Here is a 21,493-nt window from a genome sequence, read left to right on the forward strand (position 1 = left end):
GAAAGTTGGGTCTGTGTATTTTAACAGCTTCACTTACTTTAGTCTTTATGAATATCAAGAACTAAAACTGAGCTGAGGCTGTTTTGAAACTTGTTACGAAAAATGATAGAAAGACATGCATAGGACATTTTCTTGTTGAGCCACTCAGACATTGTCTGGAGCAAAGTGAAACTGATGGTGCACTCATAGGTTTAAGTCTCTCAAGTTTTTATGTTCCTTTAGTTTTGCCATGGAGGGTTGCAGTAGTGACCAGCCCATTGCCCACAGCCATTTTCTGCAGCCCACCAAGCCTTAGAGAGCTCCACTCATTTTTCACTACTGCCCATCAACTGGGCTCTGGGGGGTAGGTAGCATGGGGGAGGGTAGTGATCTTTAGCGTTGGGAAGGATCGCTGTCCCGTGCTTTTATCTCCCCACTTCAGTTGTGCCCCCCAACCACAAACAGCTAGGCTTGGGAAGCACAAATTCAATGGTGCTATGCGTTCTCAGGGAGGCTCCTCCCTGTGTTTCTATCCACCCATGTGGGGTATGTGCACACATGTGTAACTGAGTGCTAATGTCTCTGTGTTAATCTGTATTGGCACGGCAGGTTCTGGTCATGCCTATGGGCTTGTGCCCCTCCACCACCACCCCATCCCCACCTGTAACCCACAGGGCCAAAATGGTGACCCACTTCTGGCTCACTGTGAGCCTCAAGTGTGCTGGAAGTTGTGTTATTAGATCACTTAACGTTCTTTTGAATGGGGTGTATTTTCCCACTGTGCAGTGGTTGTGGCTCTCTACAAAGGGGCTCACTTGGTAGAATCTGAGATTTCCCTCTTAACGAGCAGTAATTTTAGGTTGGCAGAAATTGCACATTCCCTTCTGAAGCTGGCACCTTACGACACCCAGACGATGGAGAGCCGTGGGCTCCGGCGATACATCATGGAGATGCTGCCCATCACTGACTGGACGGCCGAGGCAGTGAGGCCTGCCTTAATCCTCATCTTAAAGCGATTGGATCGTATGTTCAATAAAATTCACAAGATGCCTACTTTGAGGTGAGCATGTATGACGGAAACCTACGGGGGTCCGTTTCTGTTGTTGCAAGCCTTGAAGGAAGGGTATGTCGTTTTATTGACAGTGTTTTGCTGCACTGAACTCTCACAGCAAAAAATAAATAAATGTATTTTTCCTATTGTTGTATATGCATGTGGCCACATTTGTGAGACAACAATAGAGGAAATGCATCTTTTATGACGAACCATAGCAGAACTGGTAAAAATATGGCATCCACCACAAAACAGGTGCCCAGGAATAATACTTTTGTTGATTTTGTCATTTCTAAAATCTCATGATTTTAAGCATGAAGCATGTGATATAAATTCTGTAGGACTGTGAATACGTTTTGTTGTAACTCTGTCTGTAACTGTATTAAAATGCACTTAAATGGAGGATTCTAAACTTTCTGGAGCTTAGAAAGCCATATGAATAGTCTTATTTTGCAAAGTCAAAGAAAAATGAGGTCGTTTCAGAAGTCATTGAGACAGGGCTCATGCACACTTCCTCTGGTCCTACTCATTTCCCCTGGGAAAGAAAACACTCTTTAGCACTCAGATGGAGCAAACAGCAATTACAGTTTTCTCCAGATTGATGTTTGCACTGATTTAGCACTAAAGAGCTGTTTTTCCCTGGGAAAGGAGTGGGACATGGCGGAAACTGCTCAGACCCGTGCTTTCTAGGCATGGGACAGGCAGAAGTGTGGATGAACTCCCTCAGTGCTGTTTTTCCTGCATGATATTCTAGCATGTTTTAGCTACATCAGCAGACATATGGCTCAGATTAGTCATTTGAGTGCAAGAACATACTGGATCTTGAAACATGTTACCTGGATAGCTGCTTAGATAAAAGACGTGTGAGAAAAGGCATGGAAAAGACATGGAAAAGCTAAGGGGATTTCCCAAAAAATATTTAACAAAGTGAGATCCAGTCCACAAAGTTTTATGCCCCAATACATTTGCTAGTCTTTAATGTGTCATGCAACAAGTTTCTTCCCAGAAAAAGTAATCTGGAACTAGGCTAAAGTTGTATAAATTTGATTTAATGATTTCTTATCTGCATGGGCAAATATCCATATCAAGACTGTCTTTGTTCATCTTCCCAATGAGATGAAATAAACTAAACATTATTCCTTCCCTTATTTCCTGTAACCAGTGTGTATCAAAATGATGTTAATGGAAACTGAACTGTATTTTGATGTGTGTGCCATCCCAAACTATTATTTTGTTTTCCAAATCTTATCCGTTTTTTTTAAAATATTGTTTCTTCATTTTTTAAGCATTAAGGAGTACCCTAGGGACTTGAATGTTGAATTTCCTTCCTGCTCTCCGAGAGTGACATTGTGTCAGGAAGACAAGCTAATTCTGCTTGTGAAGTTTTTCTGATTGGAACCTTGGAAAGTCCGCTTGTTATAATTATCCCTTGTCATAGGAAAAGCCAGGATGCAAAGGGGTTTGGCCACTACTTCCCTGCATTATAAACCATGGTTGGGGTTGAGCATTCCTCTCTTACCTGCCTCCCCCTCGGTCATCTGACATCTTTGGTGCTTCATTCTTGTCTTGTGTTAAGCCATAGTTGTCCGCTACATCTGAATCGGAGAAGTCTGGTTTAATTACAGAATCAAGTCCTTATCATAGTTCCTTATCACTACTATTCTCCATTGTTTTCTTCCAGTAGTGACTGTTCTGGTTTGTGAACTATTTTTGGAAGCCGAACGTCCAACAGGGCTTCCATGGCTTCTGATTGGCTGCAGGAGCTTCCTGCAGCCAATCAGAAGCCACACTTTGGTCTCTGAACGTTTTGGAAGTCAAACAGACTTCCGGAACAGATTCTGTTTGACTTCCAAGGTATGACTGTACTAGATCTGCTGGATTCTACTTCAGATTTCAAAATCCCAGCAGAAATCTGGTGTTTTATTTCTGATGGGCAAATTCAGAATACCCTTCTCCATAGAGATTTGAAGCAGCAATCAGCCTACATTTTGGGGAGAATATATATCCTTTGAAATCAGTGGAGGAGAAGCATAATATTGCCATTTGCAGTATGTCTGTTTAAAACAGATTCACAGGACACCACGTTGTTAGTTTCTTGCATATACACACCAATTCCTACTCCTTTCGATTGTTGATCTGGATATTTTTCTATCGTTTGTTGAGTCTCATGGCAACACCTCTTTGCTGTAGGTCCAGTTTCTTCTGCAGTGCTTTCTGTGCTTCCCTGATTTCTGAATAGTGTAGGTAAAATACACTTGTTGTAATGCAAATTTTCGCCATCTGAGATGCCCTTGTCTGAAGCATCCCTCAGAGTCCTTTTGTCTCAGTCACCTTGTGCAGGGTTTCTGGGTGGAGCCGGATGCCTAACACCACCTACTGTTGTGTTCCAGGCGACAGGTTGAGTGGGAGCCTGCCAGCAGTTTGATTGAAGGGGTTTGTTTGACACTTCAGAGGCAGCCAATCATATCCTTCCTGCCTCACCTTAGGTCACTGATCAATGTCTGTGTCAATCTGGTGAGTAACCAACATTCCAATCTCCTGCACATCTGCCAGACTTCCTTCTGTGGTAGAGATTCCCCATTTCCAGTCCCAGTCCTACTCATGCAAATAAGCTATTTAACTGACACTAGAAATAGTGGAGTTCATTTTTAAAGTGGTGCATGGGGAGCGAATGGGGAGGAAGCCCATAGCCTAAGCCCAGTGACTGGTTTTTGCTGCTTTCCGTGCACCATTTTGAAAATCCATTCCTGCATGTTGCGCTGAGAGTTGAGGGCTGCAAGTTGGAGAGTGGTGGATACTGCACACACCTGGTAGAGGAGTTGGAAGGGAATGGGGGAAGCTGGAAAAATACTCAGTCTCAAGTTGTTGAAAGACAACATTCTTTATCACTCTGCAAAAGGGCATAAGCAATTGACTAGATGAATTACTAAACTAAATTTGCTTTGCCATTTGTAATGTCCCTGGTCTAAAGTAACTTTTAGATTTTCTTGTACAATGTTCAGATCCTTCTGCCCCTTTATCAGGATGAAAGAGAAATTCAGTTTGGTTCACATTTTAATGCAAGCCTACCTAATTTGCATTTCCTGAAATAATATGCAACCCAAAACACAACTATCCCTCAAAATATTCTCTATTCTGAATTTTGCATTGCAGTTCTCCTAACAAAATGCATACAAAATACATATATTGGGGGGTGACAGTTCCTATACTGAAATTAAACTATCACAAGGTTTCATTCAAGTTAAGAATTTATGCAAATCCTGGGCTTCTGCCATTTTAATGGGGGTCATTGCTCCAGACAAGCCTTCACAAACAATGCTTGATCAAATTTGCTGGCACCCATCAATGATGTAAAGAAAACCATAATTTGGAAACATATAATTTGTAATACAGAAAACACTTTAGAGAGTGCAGAAATGGTATGTTAGCATTTATCTGCCTGTTTATCCAGTACTGCAAAGCATTTTGCACCGAACCTTCCTTCTCCATACAGCACAATAAAAGTAGACTTAGACAATTATATCCACAAGATATATTGACAGATGGTTTCAAAAGGGAAGTAGATGCATTAATGGAGGACATTTATGGATATTAGTAATATTGGCAAAATTGAACTTCCATGTTCAGTGATAATGATACAGTTGTTGAAGGACACACAGTAGAAAGGACTGTTGCCTTTGTGCCTTGCCTGTGAGTTGGCTGGCCAACTGTTGAAAACAGATTACTGGACTAAATGGACCCCTGGTTTGATCCAGCCTTTGACTGGACTTAACTGTCCAGGGGTCCTTTACCTGATCCTGAATGGTCCTGTTATGTCCCACATTGCTTGGAAGTTATCAGCTTATTTGATCAGCCATTGGAATATCCACTTCCCCAGGTGGTTGGAAGTACCACTGGAGACATTTGCAATCTTTTCTGTTTACTTACAAGTATACAAGTTGAAGTAGAGCCAAGCAAGGTGACTATTAGTCCTTCAAGCAATATTTATTCATATTTATTCAGCATCACAACATATTAGCAAGAAACCTGTGTCAGCCATAAACTTCTTAGGGAACTTCTAGCAAGATCTAAACTCAGGACACCTTCAAATTGCTTAGAACTAATGTTTAACTGCATCTAGAGAGATAGCTTGGAGTAGCCACTGGATGCAAGTGTAATAAGGACTGTATTCTTAACTAACAGATGCAAAGCTGAACAAAACCCTTTGAAAGGGGTTCGTTTTTTGTAACCTCAAAGCATACTAGCAACATAATTCATTCTAAATGAAAATATTTTGCAGGCATAGATTTGAAACAGTTCAATCCCCCTCAAGATTTAACCTTTGAAGTAATAGCACATCCATACAGGAGAGTCTGAACATTGTATAAAAACCAGTCTAGGTCTGACTCAGGACATTACCATGACATAATAAGGGAACAGCTCAAGCCAACTAGAAACACTGTGATTTCAGTACCTTTTTCTATTGAGTACGGTAACTACATGGCATACCCTCCAACCCCTCCTCCTCCTACCAGTACAGTGCTGGTTTTTCAGGGCTAGTACTGGGTACATTCTTAAATGTACTGGTTTTCCCTGTGCCTTCTGACCAACCCCTCTGGTTAACCCTGTAGCAGTCCCTGTTTCCTCCCCACCCACTTCCTGCTAGAACCACTCCTTTTCCTTACTGGCCCCAGCTACCGCAAGACACTGTGGAGGACTCATAATCGCAGAGCAACCCCAGTCTTGCGCTACCTGAAGTGTGTACCTTACCAACACTGGAGGGTATGGCATGGATGGAATTGCAATAGTTGGTCATGGTGCTGTGCTGTGTTTGTATTGCAGGTGATGGGAGTAGTAGGACCTTCCAGTGTGGCCGATGGATTGCCCCTTCTTCATCTCAGCCCTTATCTCTCGCCACCTCTACCCTTCAGCACAGCTGTTGTCCGGCTTGTAGCATTGCAGATTCAGGTGTGACTGCCTTGCCTGTTCAGCAGGCTTTGCTTATCATGTGGTTGAGACACCAACTCATTGGTGCTCTTGTTTTCTGCGAAAGCTGGGCAAAAACTGTGAAGCAAAATGAAAATTTCCCAACAAATATGTTAATAGTTTGGAATGCCACGGCATTTAGCAATTGTTCAGATCCTCGGTGGGTACCAGTTTAGCATAGCCCCACTGAAGTCACATTGGGACTATGCAGGTTTAAACCAACCGAAGAGCTGACACAAATGGTAGTTGTACTTCTCATGACTTATAGATAGATAACCATGGTTACTTTTGAGGCTTAGAACAAGAACAAAAGAGGTGAAGAACTGCAGGACTTGTATAGGTCATGGGTATGCGAGCTTTGAAATTTAAATAAAATCTCACACTATCTGATATGACTAGATCAATGTATGCTGATGATGTCTTGTTTTTTTGCAATACGAGGACCAGCTATTTTGCCACTGAAAATTCCTGTGTAATTTCAAACTTTGCATTGACACCTCACAAACCGTTATTAGCTGAATGAGAGATTGGTTATGACTCTTGAATCTTAGGATTTTTTGAAGGTCACATAAGGCATTCCTTTCTTTTCTAAAGTGTAGATTCTTAGATTAATTATTTCTGTCCAACTGTATTGAACTATTGTTGTTGTTATAGGACATTTGGGTAAACTGAACCTTAATTCAAATAACAGTGTGATGAGACCACAGAAAGTATAAATGCATAGGGTAATTTTTTTATACTAATCATCAAATACTATATTTAACTATCCTTAATATTGGAAATGTAATAATTTTGTTCAGTGAGTTACAGTGCTACTCTCTCACAAAATACAAGCTGTGTGCTTTAGGTTTTTCAGGCTTCCATGTTGCCTGGACTTCTTTGTTGGCACCAATTTAAGGTAGTGAGGGGAAAGGCTCTCAGCTACTAAATGCAAAGGCAAGCTTTCAGCCCCATTTCCAGGTTTCCTAACAGCACTAGATTTGTGCAGAAATATTACACACATAGATTGGTCCACATGTGGAATGATGTAGTCCTTCTATGTTCTGACTAACCTACTGTACTTTGCCCAGGTTAATTGGAAAGGAATCAAGAGGGGGCTTTTTCAGAGTCTAGATGAGAGAGAGTCATGATAAAAGGGGTGGGAGGAATAAAGAACCAAAGCACAGATTTAGAGAATTTGAAGCATATGCGTGACTAAAGAAAGATGTCAGTAGTGTATTTTGATTGACAGTGGGGTCAGCTTTGGAAAAGTGGTGTATAATGTTTTAAATAAATACATTAACAGACCCGGGGGGGGCAGGGAGAGTTAATATAATACATTCAGTTTAGCTAGAAGTAGTCATGTCAGTCTGTGGCAGCAGATGTATGCACCTTCAAACATGTTTCTTGTTTTTTAGTCACGTACTCTTAGGAAATAATTTTGTAGTTCCAAGGTTATATGGCTATTGAATTTTCAAAAAAAACACACCTAAGCCATTTCACAGTTAATATGTTTCAGATGGAGTTGGTACCTGTTTATCTATTACTATTAAGTTGCAGCAGTGTTGGAAATACATCATTATAAGATTCAAGTTGTTTTGAGAGTCCATTCATTTCACATTCAAATCCTATGTGTGTGTATAGGCTCCAAAATTTGCATTGTATCTGTGCATTTTTAAAAATTCCAAACTCTCTCTGAGTCACTGTGTTCACTCCACTTTGATCTGTGTTTTGGGTTCTGAGCTGCTCTGTGTGCAATAAAGGTCTGTGGTTCCCCTGTTCTATGTAATGGGAAACCTAACAATGGACATACCTTTCCCCCCTCTTGGCCAAAATAGATTAAATTTACAGGCACAGGAGCCTCCAGAGTAGATTAAGCCTGACAAATTGCAGACAAATAAGTCCAGGGGCTTTTTATAAGGAAAATAAAAGGGGTTCATTTTCCTCCATGATCCCTTAATTGGGAGTGTGAGTTTGTTTCTTTCTTAGCTTAAATGAATTAGGAAGTGTGTATTCTTGCTCATAATATTTAAAAACTTTAAAGTCACACACCAGCTTCTCTTTGGGGTGGTGTTTTTTGTCTTCTGATAAGCCTTTACAGGTCTCCAATAGGTCCTACAACTCTTCCTGTGAAGTCCTGAAGAGCTCTGTTGTAGTGCTAAAGCAGAGCAATGGACTTTTTTTAAGTGTCTAAATTAAAAAATAATAATCCTACACTGCTGTTCTTCAACAGCATCAAAATTCAGACCTCTATAGTGTCCTGCAGGCAATATTCCAAAAGGCCTCACTTATTGCAAAGCCCATGAACCTAGAGAAAAAGAAATATATAGGCAATACAGCACAGAAGAACACAGAAACAGAATAACAAAGTGACATGACTTTGTGGGGACTCTGATCTGACTCAGGGAGGTATTGACATCATGTTTTGACTTTGAAGCGGGGAGATCCCAGAAACACCCTAATTCATCTCATCATTCACCTCTCACACAAAGCCTCTGCACACCCCTAAGTACAATTCACACCTAAGATGTAAGTATTGAAGAACTTACAAACCTTGCTCAAATTGTGCTCTCAATATGCTTTGGACTGTAACTCCCATCAGCACAGGAAGCACAGACATGACTCCATTCGCCAGCAGCATTCAGCTGTGCTGGCTGGGACTGATGGGAGTTGTAGTCCAAATAATAATAATAATAATAATAATAATAATAATTTATTTATACCCCAGATTGGACAAAGCTGCTTCAGTTTCACGTAGTTTTTGTCACTGGCTAAGCCTTCCTGTTTCCAGAGTGTCAGAACACAATTACTGCTATTAATCTTTGGCATTTGGCATATCAAGCCTCAGGATCAAGCAAAACAATATGGGGCTAAACTCCAGATTTAAATTTAAGAGATTATGCTGAAACTGGAATTTGAGTCTTTTGTAGATGTCATCCAAGCTGGTGAACTCACCCAGATGTGGACACAGGGCATTGTGTAAATGAACTGTTGATGGATCCCTTTTTCTTTGACTATACTTCACCCCTATACTCTACCAGTACAATATTTTAATTCTTTTTTATTATTACTGCACAGGCTTTGAAAGAAGATTTTCCCCTAAGCCACGTGATCTCCCCATTCACCAATCAGGAGAGAAGGGAAGGAATGCTTTTAAATCTACTGATTCCATTTGTGCTCACAGTAGGATCAGGAAGCAAAGGTCTGATTAACAGAAAGATTCTTCTGTTTCCCCCTCCCTGCTGCCTCTCCGAACCAGAAAATGTCTGTGCATCCGTCCACCTCTATGTTTCTTCTGCTATAAGCGTCCTTTCAGTGGTGTGTTGTCAGTTGGGCTTGTAGGGGACAAACAAAAGGAAAAGGGTGTTGTGGTGTCCTTCTTTTCTGAATTTTCTGAATTCACTCTTTGACAGAGGAGCTCCTCTTTTTGAGATCAATGAAAGACAGAGTATCCTAGCAGAGCAAAAGCAAAAACAAAACACCCCACCTATGTGTAAGAAAGAAATGGAACCAAACTAGAAAGCCACACAGCTTCCACTTAAGCTACTTTTCACTGAATTCCAGGCCACTTGAGTGGTTCAAACTCCGCTTTTCACATTACAGTTAATTCAGTATGACTGATTATTTTCCAAAGGGCTCATTCACCTGAGCAAATTGTTCTGCCACACAACATTTTTTGCAGAATATGGCTAGATATATTTTCAAAATGAGAGCAAGAGCATCAAGTGATACTGCAGGCTCCCACCTCTCATAGAGTTTGTATGCATACTTAAAGTACATATGTATGAGGCTCATTTATAATTATATTTTGGGAATGATTCATGTTCTTACGTAGCTGCATTGTTTTATACATTCTGGATGTCCCGTGACTGTATTATAAAGTAGTTGTGTTCTTTGTTATGAATCAAGCCCTTCTAGGAGTCGTTTCTTTTTGTTTTCCAATATTCTGTGTAGCACAAGCATATTTTTATCTTGAAAGTGTGACCCAGAGAAAAATGTTGAGAACCATTGCCTTGGGGTTAATAAAGAAATAGGAAGGGTGTCCCCTCCCCTGATCATATCAACCCTGGTGGGAACCTGTCCTTAAAAGTCAAAGGACAGTGAGAGGGTGGGGAAAGTGCAAGTGAGCATAAACATCATGTTGGTTAAAATTAGGTGCTGTATATGTTGGTGTTGTAGAATAACCCCAACTTTTGCTTGCAGGAGGAGAAGGTAGAGGGGGACCAGTTGGGTGTGCCGAATGTTCATATTGCATCAATGGTGCTGAACCTGTTTGGTGAGTCAGCTCCTGACCTGCTCTATGTCTTTTCCCTTTGGTGTCATGCAGACAGCCCTTGGCTGGAGCAGCCAGAGGTCCTCCTCCTGCTCCAGACAGTCATTAATATTTTGCTGCCACCTCGCATCATCAGCACTTCCCGCAGTAAGAACTTTATGCTGGAGAGCTCTCCTGCCCACTGCTCCACCCCTGGGGACGCAGGGAAGGACTTGCGCAAGGAAGGGCTAGCCGAATCCACTAGCCAGGCAGCCTACCTGGGTGAGTGAAAGCTTCTGCCTGCCAGAGCTGAAACAAAAAGAAAGAAAGAAAATAAAGGAAACTGAGAGCTGGTGCATGCATGCTTTTCTATCTATTGATATCTATTGATTCTATCTATTGATTTTATGTGACATTTCATCATTTGACATCTTAACACTTGATGGCTCACAGCTGAACATGTAAACTGCTTCCCCTGAAGAGCATCATGTTTGAGGTGACATTGCTCCTGAAGGTAGGAGTCTATCAATTGATGAAGATGATCATCCAAATGTCATAGACCAAATGGAGCAAACAGCACGCAGACCTAGTGGTGGGAGGAAAAAAATCCTGAAATAAGAGACACGGGGGAATGATTAATGGACTTCAATGTCTGTACACTAATGCGCAAAGCATGGGAAATAAACAAGATGAGCTTGAGCTCTTGGTACAGCAAACTAAATATGACATAATAGGCATCACTGAAACCTGGTGGGATAAGTCCCACGATTGGAATGTAATAATGGAGGGATACAATCTATTTCAGAGAAACAGGCCAGACAAGAAAGGAGGAGGAGTGGCGTTATATGTCAGGGATGTGTATACCTGTGAAGAGATCCAAGATTTAGAACCTCAAAGCCAAAGTGAGAGCATTTGGGTCAAAATCAAGGGAGAGAAGAATAACAGTGACCTCATTGTGGGAGTTTACTATAGATCCCCAAGCCAAACGGAGGACATAGATGATGCCTTCCTGGAACAGATGGTCAAGCATGCAAAAGGAAGGGAGATAGTAGTAATGGGGGACTTCAATTACCCGGATATTTGTTGGATGTCAAACTCAGCCAAGAGCATAAGGTCAAACAGATTCCTCACTGGCCTTGCAGACAACTTCATTGTCCAGAAAGTGGGAGAAGCAACAAGAGGAACAGCCATTTTAGATCTGGTCCTAACCAATGTTGATGACCTGGTTAGTGGGGTAGAAGTGGAAGGATCATTAGGTGCGAGTGATCATGCTCTTCTGAAGTTTACTATACAGCGGAAAGGAGCAGCCAAGCATACTAGGACTCAATTTCTTGACTTTAAGAATGCCGACTTCATAAAACTTAGGGAAGTGCTGGGTGAGATCCCATGGACAGTAATACTAAAAGGAAAGGGAGTTCATGATGGCTGGGAGTTTGTTAAGAGGGAGATAGTAAAAGCACAACTTCAGGCAATACCAATGAGACTGAAACATGATCCTGGGTTCTCTTTTGATCCTTACTGCTGAGAAATTGGACTTAAGTTAACCCCCTCCTTCCCGTTTCCTTTTTTGTTGTTTTTTTTCTCTGCGGGAAAGATTTACATTCAAACGTTGGAGCTAGAAAAAACCAGAAATAATTGGAATGCGGAAAATATCACCCGATAAACCCTGGGAAAATTTGGAAAATAACTTTAAGTGTTAAAAACAGGGGGTTTTACACCCCAGTAGACCATAACTGGATATCTACAGCATTTTGAATTGGACATTCACATCTTTTATGGACTTGAAAATATAAACAGGAAATGGGGACAGAATCCAGACCAGTGATTTGGTGATAGAGACCGGACCAGTGATTTTGTGACATTGGGATCTAATTGGTTTACAGGTCTGATTTAGATTGTGGATTAAAGCCTGAATTATTAGCCTTACTAGACCTTGGATTAGGACATGGACTAAGTTATAGAATATCTTTTACACGAGATGGACTAAACCGGCAAGTGGTGGAAGAGTAAAGAAATTAAAAGAAATCGGAACTGAATTACTGCTCTCCCATCAGAATCTACGTGGACTTTAGAAAACCACTTTAACAGGAATAATTCTTATATAAGTAATAATTATTTGAGTCTTGGAGAAATTTACCAAACTTTCAGAGGGTGTTAAGGTTTTAAGGGACGGTTGGGGAAAACACAAACTATATTGTCATATACTATTAATAATACCCTAGGAGGGGGGAATCATTTGAAGGAAAACAAGAGCCTAAGGAAGGTACTATGGTGTATAGACAAGACTTTAAGATTGCCAAGGTCGAGATATACTGGGATTATAAGTGAAGCTATTTTCTTTGATTTCTGGACATTTTATTATCCAACTGGATCTGTAACTGTATATTATAATAGTACATATTTTCTAGCAGACATTGGTGGTACTCGGAGATATTATGGTTGTACTTTAGGATACAGTTGTATTAATTGACTTTAAAGGTAATACTCTGTTTGAAAAATACTCTGTCTGAAAAAAAGGAAATACAATAGAAAGTGATATAAAAGAAATTGTAAGAATATAAAATAAGAAAAACAAAATTGCACAGGTGTAATAAGGTAAATTAAAGGAGAGCGGTTAAGACATAGTGTAGTAAGGTAAATTAAAGGAGAGTGGTTAAGACATAGAAAAATAAGAATAACAAAACAAAAAAACAAACAAACAAAATTGTGCGCCCCTCAGGGGAGAGACAGAAAATTAACACAGACTATTGTGTAAATAATCACAAAATGTCAGGGAAAAACGAAAAAAAGGTAGGAGGGACTCCTGGGGACAGAAAGGCCTCACGACAGGAGGAAATTAAAGACCTGGACATATTGTTGTTAAAGATCAAAGAGGAATTTAAACAGAGTGAACTACATATGGAAAGTAAATTAGGAGAGGTACAGGAACAGATAGATAAAAAAATTGAAGGAGCTGTGGGAGAACTCACTAATAAAATACAAGACCTATCAGTTAGATCAAAAGTAATAGAGGAATCAAACAAGAAAATTCAAAAAGAATTGAAGGAACATGTCAGGGAACTGCCATCGGAGCTAGAGGCAGAGGGAAGGCTCCAAAGGGATGCAGGAGAGGGTCCCAGTAGGGAGAGAGGCACCCCATCTGCTGGGGAAGGAAATCAGCGTAACACCAGTGGAGAAGGGGGGCAGATGGGGGAATCGGAGAGGAGGCTCCAAGACTCTTCGCCAGAGACCAGCGGAGAGAGTACGGGTACTCCGCTGCCCACACCCTCCCTGCGCAGAAGACTTCCGCGCAGGGAGAGTAGGAGGAGACGGCGTCAAACAACTTTTATGCTGGAAAAGGTTTAAGAAACGCCCACTGACGGATTCTGCCAGCAACTGAGACAGTCACGATGCTGGAGGCTGTTCAGTCAGAAAGGGTTTAACCAGGTAACCTCGCCAGCAGTGGCGGCAACTTACGCACGAGCAACCCCTAAATCCATTACAGCAATCCGTCAGTCACCGACGTTGCTTGTGCGCAGCTCTAGGGAGGCAGCACCATGAGCCAGACCAGAGGAGCCAGAGAGACGGAGCAAGCAGCTGCAGTGCAAGGGCTGGTAGAGAGAAACCGAAATTTGGAACAGCATGTAGCTCTCCTGACGGCGCGGCTGGACGAAAGATGAGCTCAGGATGCTCAGGTCAGACCCACCCCCACCGCAAGGAAGGTACCGGGGCTGGTACACAAGTTTGGGGGGGAACCCCAGGACTACAATGCGTTCCGAACGGAAATAGAGTACGCTTTGGAACTGCAGCATGATGACTTTGTTAACGATGAGCAACGGGTAGCCTACATTGTGGGGCATCTGGAGCATGGGGCAAGAGAATGGATCAGGCCCCTTATGGCGACGCAAAATCATGCCTTGAAGGACCTTAAGAAATTCTTTCAGGCGATGGATGCGATGTATTCCAGTGAAGTCCAGCAAAGTGTGACTCAGCGGGAACTGATGGGGTGCAAGCAGGGGAGCCAGTCAGTTAGAGACTACTGGTCACGCTTTGCAATGTTGATCCACCGTCTCGGGTGGGATTTGGACTCTGAACCTATTCAAATGTTGTTTGAGGAGGGGTTGTCCCCAACGGTGAAGGACGAGCTGTCCCGCGCGCCCCGCCCACAGTCGATGGATCAGCTGACCAAGGCTGTGCTTGCGATTGGAGTGAGGCAGGAAGCGCGGGCGAAGGAGAAACGCAAAGGAGAAACGCGAAGGGAGAGGGGAACGTTGCCATGACTACCGCATTCCTGAAATACCAAGACAGCTTTCCCAGGCGGCTGAGCCAATGGAAATAGATGGCGCGCGCGAGAGAGAGAGGTTTCAAACTCCAGTGAAGGTCGCAAGAGGGAGGGGAAGGATTGGAAATCCACCAAGAAGTGTTTCCTCTGCCAACGGCCGGGACATTTTGCAAGGGTCTGCCCTCAAAGAAAGGCCTGGCAAGGGATGGTGGGGGCTGCTGGCTGTGAGGAGAAGGGGGATGAAGGGCAGGCGCAGGGAAACGACAGTGCCTGGCTGCCAACCAAAGGGGCCAGCAGCCAGGCCAGCAACCAATAGAAGTGCCCCAGCCTGACCCCCCCAGGGCAGCGATAGCCATAGCAGTGGTGCTAGAACTCCCGAATGGGCACCCAGTCAAGGTTGAGGGGATGCTGGATTCGGGCAGCTCCTGCAATTTATTTAGCAGGGACTTCGCTTTGGAGCACCAAATACACTTGCTACCCCTGGATTTGCCCTTGCAAGTGACCACCATCGATGGCAGGGAACTTCTGGGAGGGGAAGTGACACACCAGACCCTGCCAATGCGAATGAGGGTTTCCAGGCACACGGAGACCATTGCCTTTCACGTGGCCACACTGGCAGGACCCCCAATAATACTGGGAATGAGCTGGCTGGCACTGCATGATCCAGTAGTGTCATGGCATCAGCGGTCAGTCACCTTTGGGTAAGCTTACTGTTTGGAACACTGTCTGGGGGGGAAACCCCAAGAATGACAGTGGCCAGGGTGGCTGGGCTGGCGGTGGAAACAAAGGGCGAGGTGCCACCACCATACGCTGACCTAAAGGAAGTCTTCAGCGAGAAGGAGGCGGACAGACTACCCCCCCATAGGCCCTTTGACTGCCAAATCAACTTAATCCCAGGGGCTCAGCTGCCTGTGGGTAAGCTGTATGCCATGTCGGACCGGGAGATGCAGGAGTTATGGCAGTTTATTGACAAGAAACTGAAGAGGGGGTTCATAAGGGAATCAAAGGCGGTGGGGGGGCAGTCCGGTGTTCTTTGTGGACAAAAAAGGAACTAATCAGCCCAGACTGGTCGTGGACTACCGGGCCCTAAACCTGGTATCGGAACCCGTGACCTTCCCAATGCCCAGGATTGATGACATTTTAACACGGGTGAGGCAGGGGAAAATGTTCACCAAGCTGGACCTCAGGGGAGCGTACAATTTGATCAGGGTAAGGGAGGGGGACAAATGGAAGACCACCATGTTCACCCCCCTGGGGGCTTTTGAGTACTTAGTCATGCCATTTGGGTTACAATCGGGCTCCGCCTGCTTTCAAGCATTCATGCACCACGTGTTGGGGCCCCTGCTGTACAAGAACTGCGTAGCCTTCTTGGACGACGTCTTAATCTATTCAGACAATGAGAAGCAACTTGTCAGAGATGTCAGGGAAGTGCTAAAGAGGCTGCAGAAGCACCAGTTGCGGGTCAAGCTGGAAAAATGCCAATTTCACACCAGAGAGGTTGTTTCTGGGGTACAAGTTGTCAGACAAGGGACTGGCTATGGACCCAAGCAAGGTGCAGGCAGTGCTGGAATGGAAAGCCCCCAAAACCCGGAAGAATGTGCAGAGGTTCCTAGGGTTCAGCAACTTCTACAGGAAGTTCATCAAGAACTTCGCCCACTTAACGGCGCCCATCACAGATTGTCTCAGTAGCAAAAGGAAGTTTGCCTGGACAGAAAGTGCCCAGCAATCCTTTGAAAGACTGAAGAAGGCGTTCGCTTCGGAAGAGCAGCTCCTGCACGTTGATCTGGAGAAACCCATGAGGCTAGAGACCGACGCGTCCGACAGAGCCATTGGGGCGGTACTTTTGCAGCCAGGGAGGAGCAAGCAGGAATGGAAGCCATGTGCCTTTTTCTCGAGGAAGCTGAGCAAGTCGGAGCAAAACTATACGGTGTATGACCGCGAACTGCTTGCAATCTATGCGGCGTTTCGCCGATGGAGACATCTGTTAATAGGGGCGCAGCACAAGATCCAGGTTTGTACTGATCACAAGAACTTGGAATACTGGAGGACCGCGCGAGTACTCAACCAGAGACAGATTCGATGGGCACAGGAGTTCTCCAAGTTTTCCTTCGAGATCCGATACGTGCCGGGAGAGGAAAACGTAAGAGCAGATGCTCTCTCCCGGAAGCCGGAGTACATGGAAGGAGAGGGACCGCCGGAGATACGACACGTGATCCCCGAGGACCGATGGGTGTGTGGGGGAGCCTTGATTGGGAAACGAGAACTGGCCAGGCTTACTAGAAACGACATGTTCGCCCAAACTAAAATCAGGGAAATCCGAGACGGAAGAGAAAATCATGGGGGTTTTGAGGAAAAGGAAGGGGTGCTGTACTATAAGGGGGCACTGTATGTACCAAGGGAGACCCTGAGGGGGAAGGTACTCAAACAACTCCACGACAACCCCACATCTGGGCACTTTGGACAGCACAAAACCATGCTGCTCATCACCAGGCAGTTCTGGTGGCCAAGGGTGAGGGAGGATGTACGGGAATATGTACGGGGGTGCGACCGCTACCAAAGGGCAAAGGGGGAGAGGGCTGCCCCCGCAGGGTTACTGGAACCCTTACCCACGCCAGGAAGACCCTGGGAGGTGGTGTCCATTGATTTTATGACAGATTTGCCCAAGTCCAGGGGGAAGACAGCAGTCATGATAGTAGTCAATCTACTGACGAAAATGTGCCATTTCATAGCTTGCTCACATGCGGTGACGGCAGAGGAGACAGCCAAGTTGTTTGTGGATCACATCTTCAGGTTGCATGGGGCGCCCTCGAAGGTCGTCTCAGATTGCGGAAAACAATTTACTTCACGATTCTGGAGGAAGCTCATGAGCTTGCTGCAGGTAGAGGTGGGCTTCTCAACGGCACGACACCCGGAAACCAACGGGCAAGCAGAAAGAGCGAACAGTATACTCCAGCAATACCTACGCTGCTACGTCAGCGAGAGACAGAACGATTGGGTAGAGAAACTAGCGCTGGCTGAATTTGCGTACAATAACGCTGAACATGTGTCCACGGGCATGAGCCCGTTCATGGCCAATTATGGGTGTCACCCCAGGGCGTTCCCGGGGAGGGTGGAGTGTACCTGCGGCCGAGCAGTTTGTGGAAGAAATGGAGGCATTGCACCAGCAACTCAAGATGAACTTGGAGCGGGCCAAGGAAGTTTATAAGAGGCAGGCAGACAAGCACCGTCGGGAGGGGGATGCCATACGGGTGGGAGACCGAGTGTGGTTGTCAACCCAAGGGTTGCCCCTAAAGGGAGGGTGCAAGAAGTTGCAGCCAAGGCGGCTGGGACCCTTTGAGGTAACACAGCAGGTGAACCCTGTGGCATTCAAGCTCAAGTTGCCTGACAGCATGAAGATACATCCGGTGTTCCATAGGTCCCTACTCTCACCATACAGGGAATTCCCGGGGCGGGAGGGAGGAGTCACCGCCCACCCGCGGGTAGAGGAGAGGGAACTCCACCACCAAGCCACAGAAATACTCGATTCAAGGTGGCGAGGGCGCCAGGTGGAGTACTTAGTGGCTTGGGAAGGAGAACCCGAGTCAGAAAACACTTGGGTCCCCGCTGAGGCGGTCAATGATTGGTATCTAGTGGAAGAATTCCACAGCCTGTTCCCAAACAAACCAAAACCACTAGCGAGATTCTGGGAGGAAGAATTTGGAAGCACAGACGACGAGGAGGAATTTGTGGGTTTTCCTGCCTCCGAAGAGGAAGGAGGGGAGATGTCAGAGGGAGAAGAATCAGACTGGGAGGCCCACCCCACAGCAAGATATCGGAGCGGGTGTGGTCATATATGCTAAAGAAAAAGAGGACCCCAAGTTAATATGCAAAGATGAGGAAGGGAGAATTTTGGGGATACAAATTAACCACCAGGGAGAAAAATTTAACGTAGTAACTGTTTATGCCCCAAATATGAATAAAGCAGAATTTTTCAAAAAACTGGAACAAATATTATTGGACTTAGAGACTCATAAACTGATTTTACTCGGTGACTTAAATGGAGTGCCAATTCCAGAACATGACAGAAGTGTAAAAAGGGGAAAATTGAGCCAAGGGAAATTACCTAAATCGTTTAAAACCCTTGAAGAAAATTTAGACCTGACGGATATCTGGAGACACAAAAACCCATTGACAAAACAATTTACATTTTTCTCAGAGCCGCACCAGAGCTGGGGCAGAATAGACCAGATTTGGGTATCAAGAGAACTAGTAACAAGAGCTGCAAAATGTGAAATACAACCCAGAACTCTGTCTGACCATAATTCAATATCCCTGGAAATTAAGTGTGGAATTCAGGGTATGTATCGATGGAGAATGAATGAATACTTATTTGAAAATGAAGATGTAACTGAAAAGGCCAAAAACACTTTAAAAGACTTCTTTGAGTTAAATCTTAATAAAGAGCAAATATTGATATGGTTTGGGATGCTAGTAAGGCGGTGCTAAGAGGCTTTCTAATCCAACAAAATAGTCACAGGAAAAAAATAAAAGAACAAAAGAAAGATGAAATCCTGAACCAATTAAGAGAATATGAGAAAAAATTAATAACAAATCCTAGTGATGATCAGATTAAACATCCAAATTGTTACAATTACAATACTCAATGCTAATTAACCAAGAAGTTGAATGGAGAATTAAATCAATGAGGCAAAAAATTTTCGAATCCGCAAACAAAACGGGAAAATTTTTAGCCTGGCAGCTACAAAAAAGGAAAAAGCAAAATGTGATCAACAAGATAAAAATAGAAGAAAGGCTTGTGGAAGAGCCAAACGAAATAAAGAAAAACTTCCTAAAATTCTTTGAAAAATTATACAGAAAAGAAGATATACTAGAAATAGGAAAATACTTAGAAAATAACAGAATAACATCCATAACGGAGGAAGAGAAAACCCAGTTGAACAAGGCCATAACAATAGATGAAGTCCAGGAAGCAATAAAGAAAATGAAATTAGGGAAAGCTCCGGGCCCAGGTGGCTTGTCGGCCAAATATTATAAAGTTCTTGGAGAACAGTTAGCCCCGGTGCTACGTGATGTAATGAATAACATCCTACAAGGAGGGAAGATACCGGACTCCTGGAAAGATGCCCACATAACGTTGATACCTAAAGCGGAGTCAGATAAACTGAGTATAAAAAATTACAGACCGATATCACTTCTTAATAATGATTATAAAATATTTGTGGAAATTATGGCAAACAGACTTAAGCATTACCTTAAAAATGTAATACACACGGACCAAGCTGGATTCCTTCCTAATAGACAACTAAAAGATAACGTTAGGCACATAATAAATATCATCGAATACCTGGAAAGGAAGAATGAAATCCCTGCAGTATTAATTTTTATCGATGCAGAAAAAGTATTCGATAATGTTTCATGGCAGTTCTTATTAAAGTGTATGGAGACAGCAGGGATAGAAGGTGCCTTTATGGAGGGAATCAAAGCAATTTATTCCAGTCAAAGAGCCAAATTGATTATTAACAACAATTTAACTGATACATTCGAGATTTCCAAGGGTACGAGACAAGGCTGCCCCCTGTCACCGCTCCTTTTCATAATGGTATTGGAGGTAATTGCAAATAAGATAAGGAAAACACCAGAGATACAAGGAATTAGAATTGGGGTGAAAGAATTCAAATTGAAAGCATACGCGGATGACTTCGTAATCTCACTGGAGGACCCAAAACAAAGTATGGACAAAGCCCTGGTACTTCTAGAGGAATTTGGGAGAGTAGCGGGCTTTAAGTTAAATAGAACTAAAACTAAAATGATGGTAAAGAACATGGGGGAAGACCTAAGGAGGCAATTAGAACTCCAATCAGGAATTAAAGAAGTAAAAAAGGTAAAATACCTAGGAGTGTGGCTTACAATGAAAAACATAAATTTTATGGCTGATAACTACATTAATACCTGGAAGGATATCCAAAAGGAACTAGACATCTGGAACAGGATCAAACTCTCCTGGTCAGGTAGAATGGCAGCAATCAAGATGTGCATACTGCCGAAATTATTATTCCTATTCCAAAACGTTCCGGTGATTAGAGGAAGTGCAATATTCCAAAACTGGCAAAAAATTCTCTCTAAATTTATATGGCAAGGTAAAAGACCGAGAATTAGATTTAAATTGTTAACGGATAAAAAAGACAGGGGAGGATTCTCGGTCCCAAATCTGAGACTGTACTATGAAGCCTCGTGCCTTTGCTGGCTTAGAGAATGGATTATTTTGAAAAATACAGACCTGCTAGACCTAGAAGGATTTGACTTAAGATTTGGTTGGCATGCTTATCTCTGGCAGAATAAGGAAAAGGTGCATAAAGGCTTCTCGAACCATATTATCAGAGGAACATTGTTAGAAACATGGGAAAAGAACAAGAAACTGTTGGGGGGGAAAGCCCCTGGTGGCTATCGCCTATAGATATGTTAACTATTAAAAAAACAAATATAGAAGGTGAGAGATGGACTTATGAAGACCTCCTAGAAAGATCAGAAAGAGGATGGAAAATTATACCATATGAAGAGTTAAAAAGTAAATTATCAGGTTGGCTGCAGTACCATCAAATCAATGCCTTATGGAAGGAAGATAAAAAGATCGGAATGAACAAAAAAAAATCCAAGTTCCAGGTAGAAATAATAGAAGGTAAAACTAAACTGCTATCTAAAATGTACAATCAGCTATTAGAATGGGACACCAAGGATGAGGAGGTTAAGGATGTCATGACAAAATGGGCTATAGACCTCGGATACAATTTGGATTTCAACAAATGGACGAGGCTGTGGACTAAAGGAATGAAATTTACAGCTTGCACCACCCTCAGAGAAAATATGGAAAAGATGATGTGCCGTTGGTACATCCCCCAGGTGAAACTGCAAAAAATGTATAAGACCGGAGATAATAGGTGTTGGAAGTGTAAAACCAAAGAAGGAAGTTTCTTCCACATGTGGTGGAAGTGTGAAGAAATCAAAAAAT

At 43.3% G+C, this 21,493-nt stretch overlaps 1 protein-coding gene across 11 annotated transcripts in view; it reads left to right on the forward strand.

Moving 5' to 3' along the window:
• The window catches only part of UNC80 (unc-80 homolog, NALCN channel complex subunit), a 176,971-nt gene that overhangs the window by 131,044 nt on the left and 24,434 nt on the right, over window positions 1-21,493 (forward strand). For all 11 annotated transcript variants that reach the window (XM_081014940.1, XM_081014945.1, XM_081014947.1 and 8 more), the window contains 5 exons: window positions 839-1,039; window positions 3,421-3,544; window positions 5,852-5,977; window positions 9,053-9,176; window positions 10,302-10,508. In XM_081014940.1, the coding sequence (XP_080871066.1) occupies window positions 839-1,039; window positions 3,421-3,544; window positions 5,852-5,977; window positions 9,053-9,176; window positions 10,302-10,508 (782 nt within the window). The remainder of the gene's footprint in view (window positions 1-838; window positions 1,040-3,420; window positions 3,545-5,851; window positions 5,978-9,052; window positions 9,177-10,301; window positions 10,509-21,493) is intronic.

Source organism: Podarcis pityusensis (assembly GCF_964106645.2).
Source record: "Podarcis pityusensis genome assembly, chromosome: 1".
NCBI lineage: Eukaryota > Metazoa > Chordata > Lepidosauria > Squamata > Lacertidae > Podarcis > Podarcis pityusensis.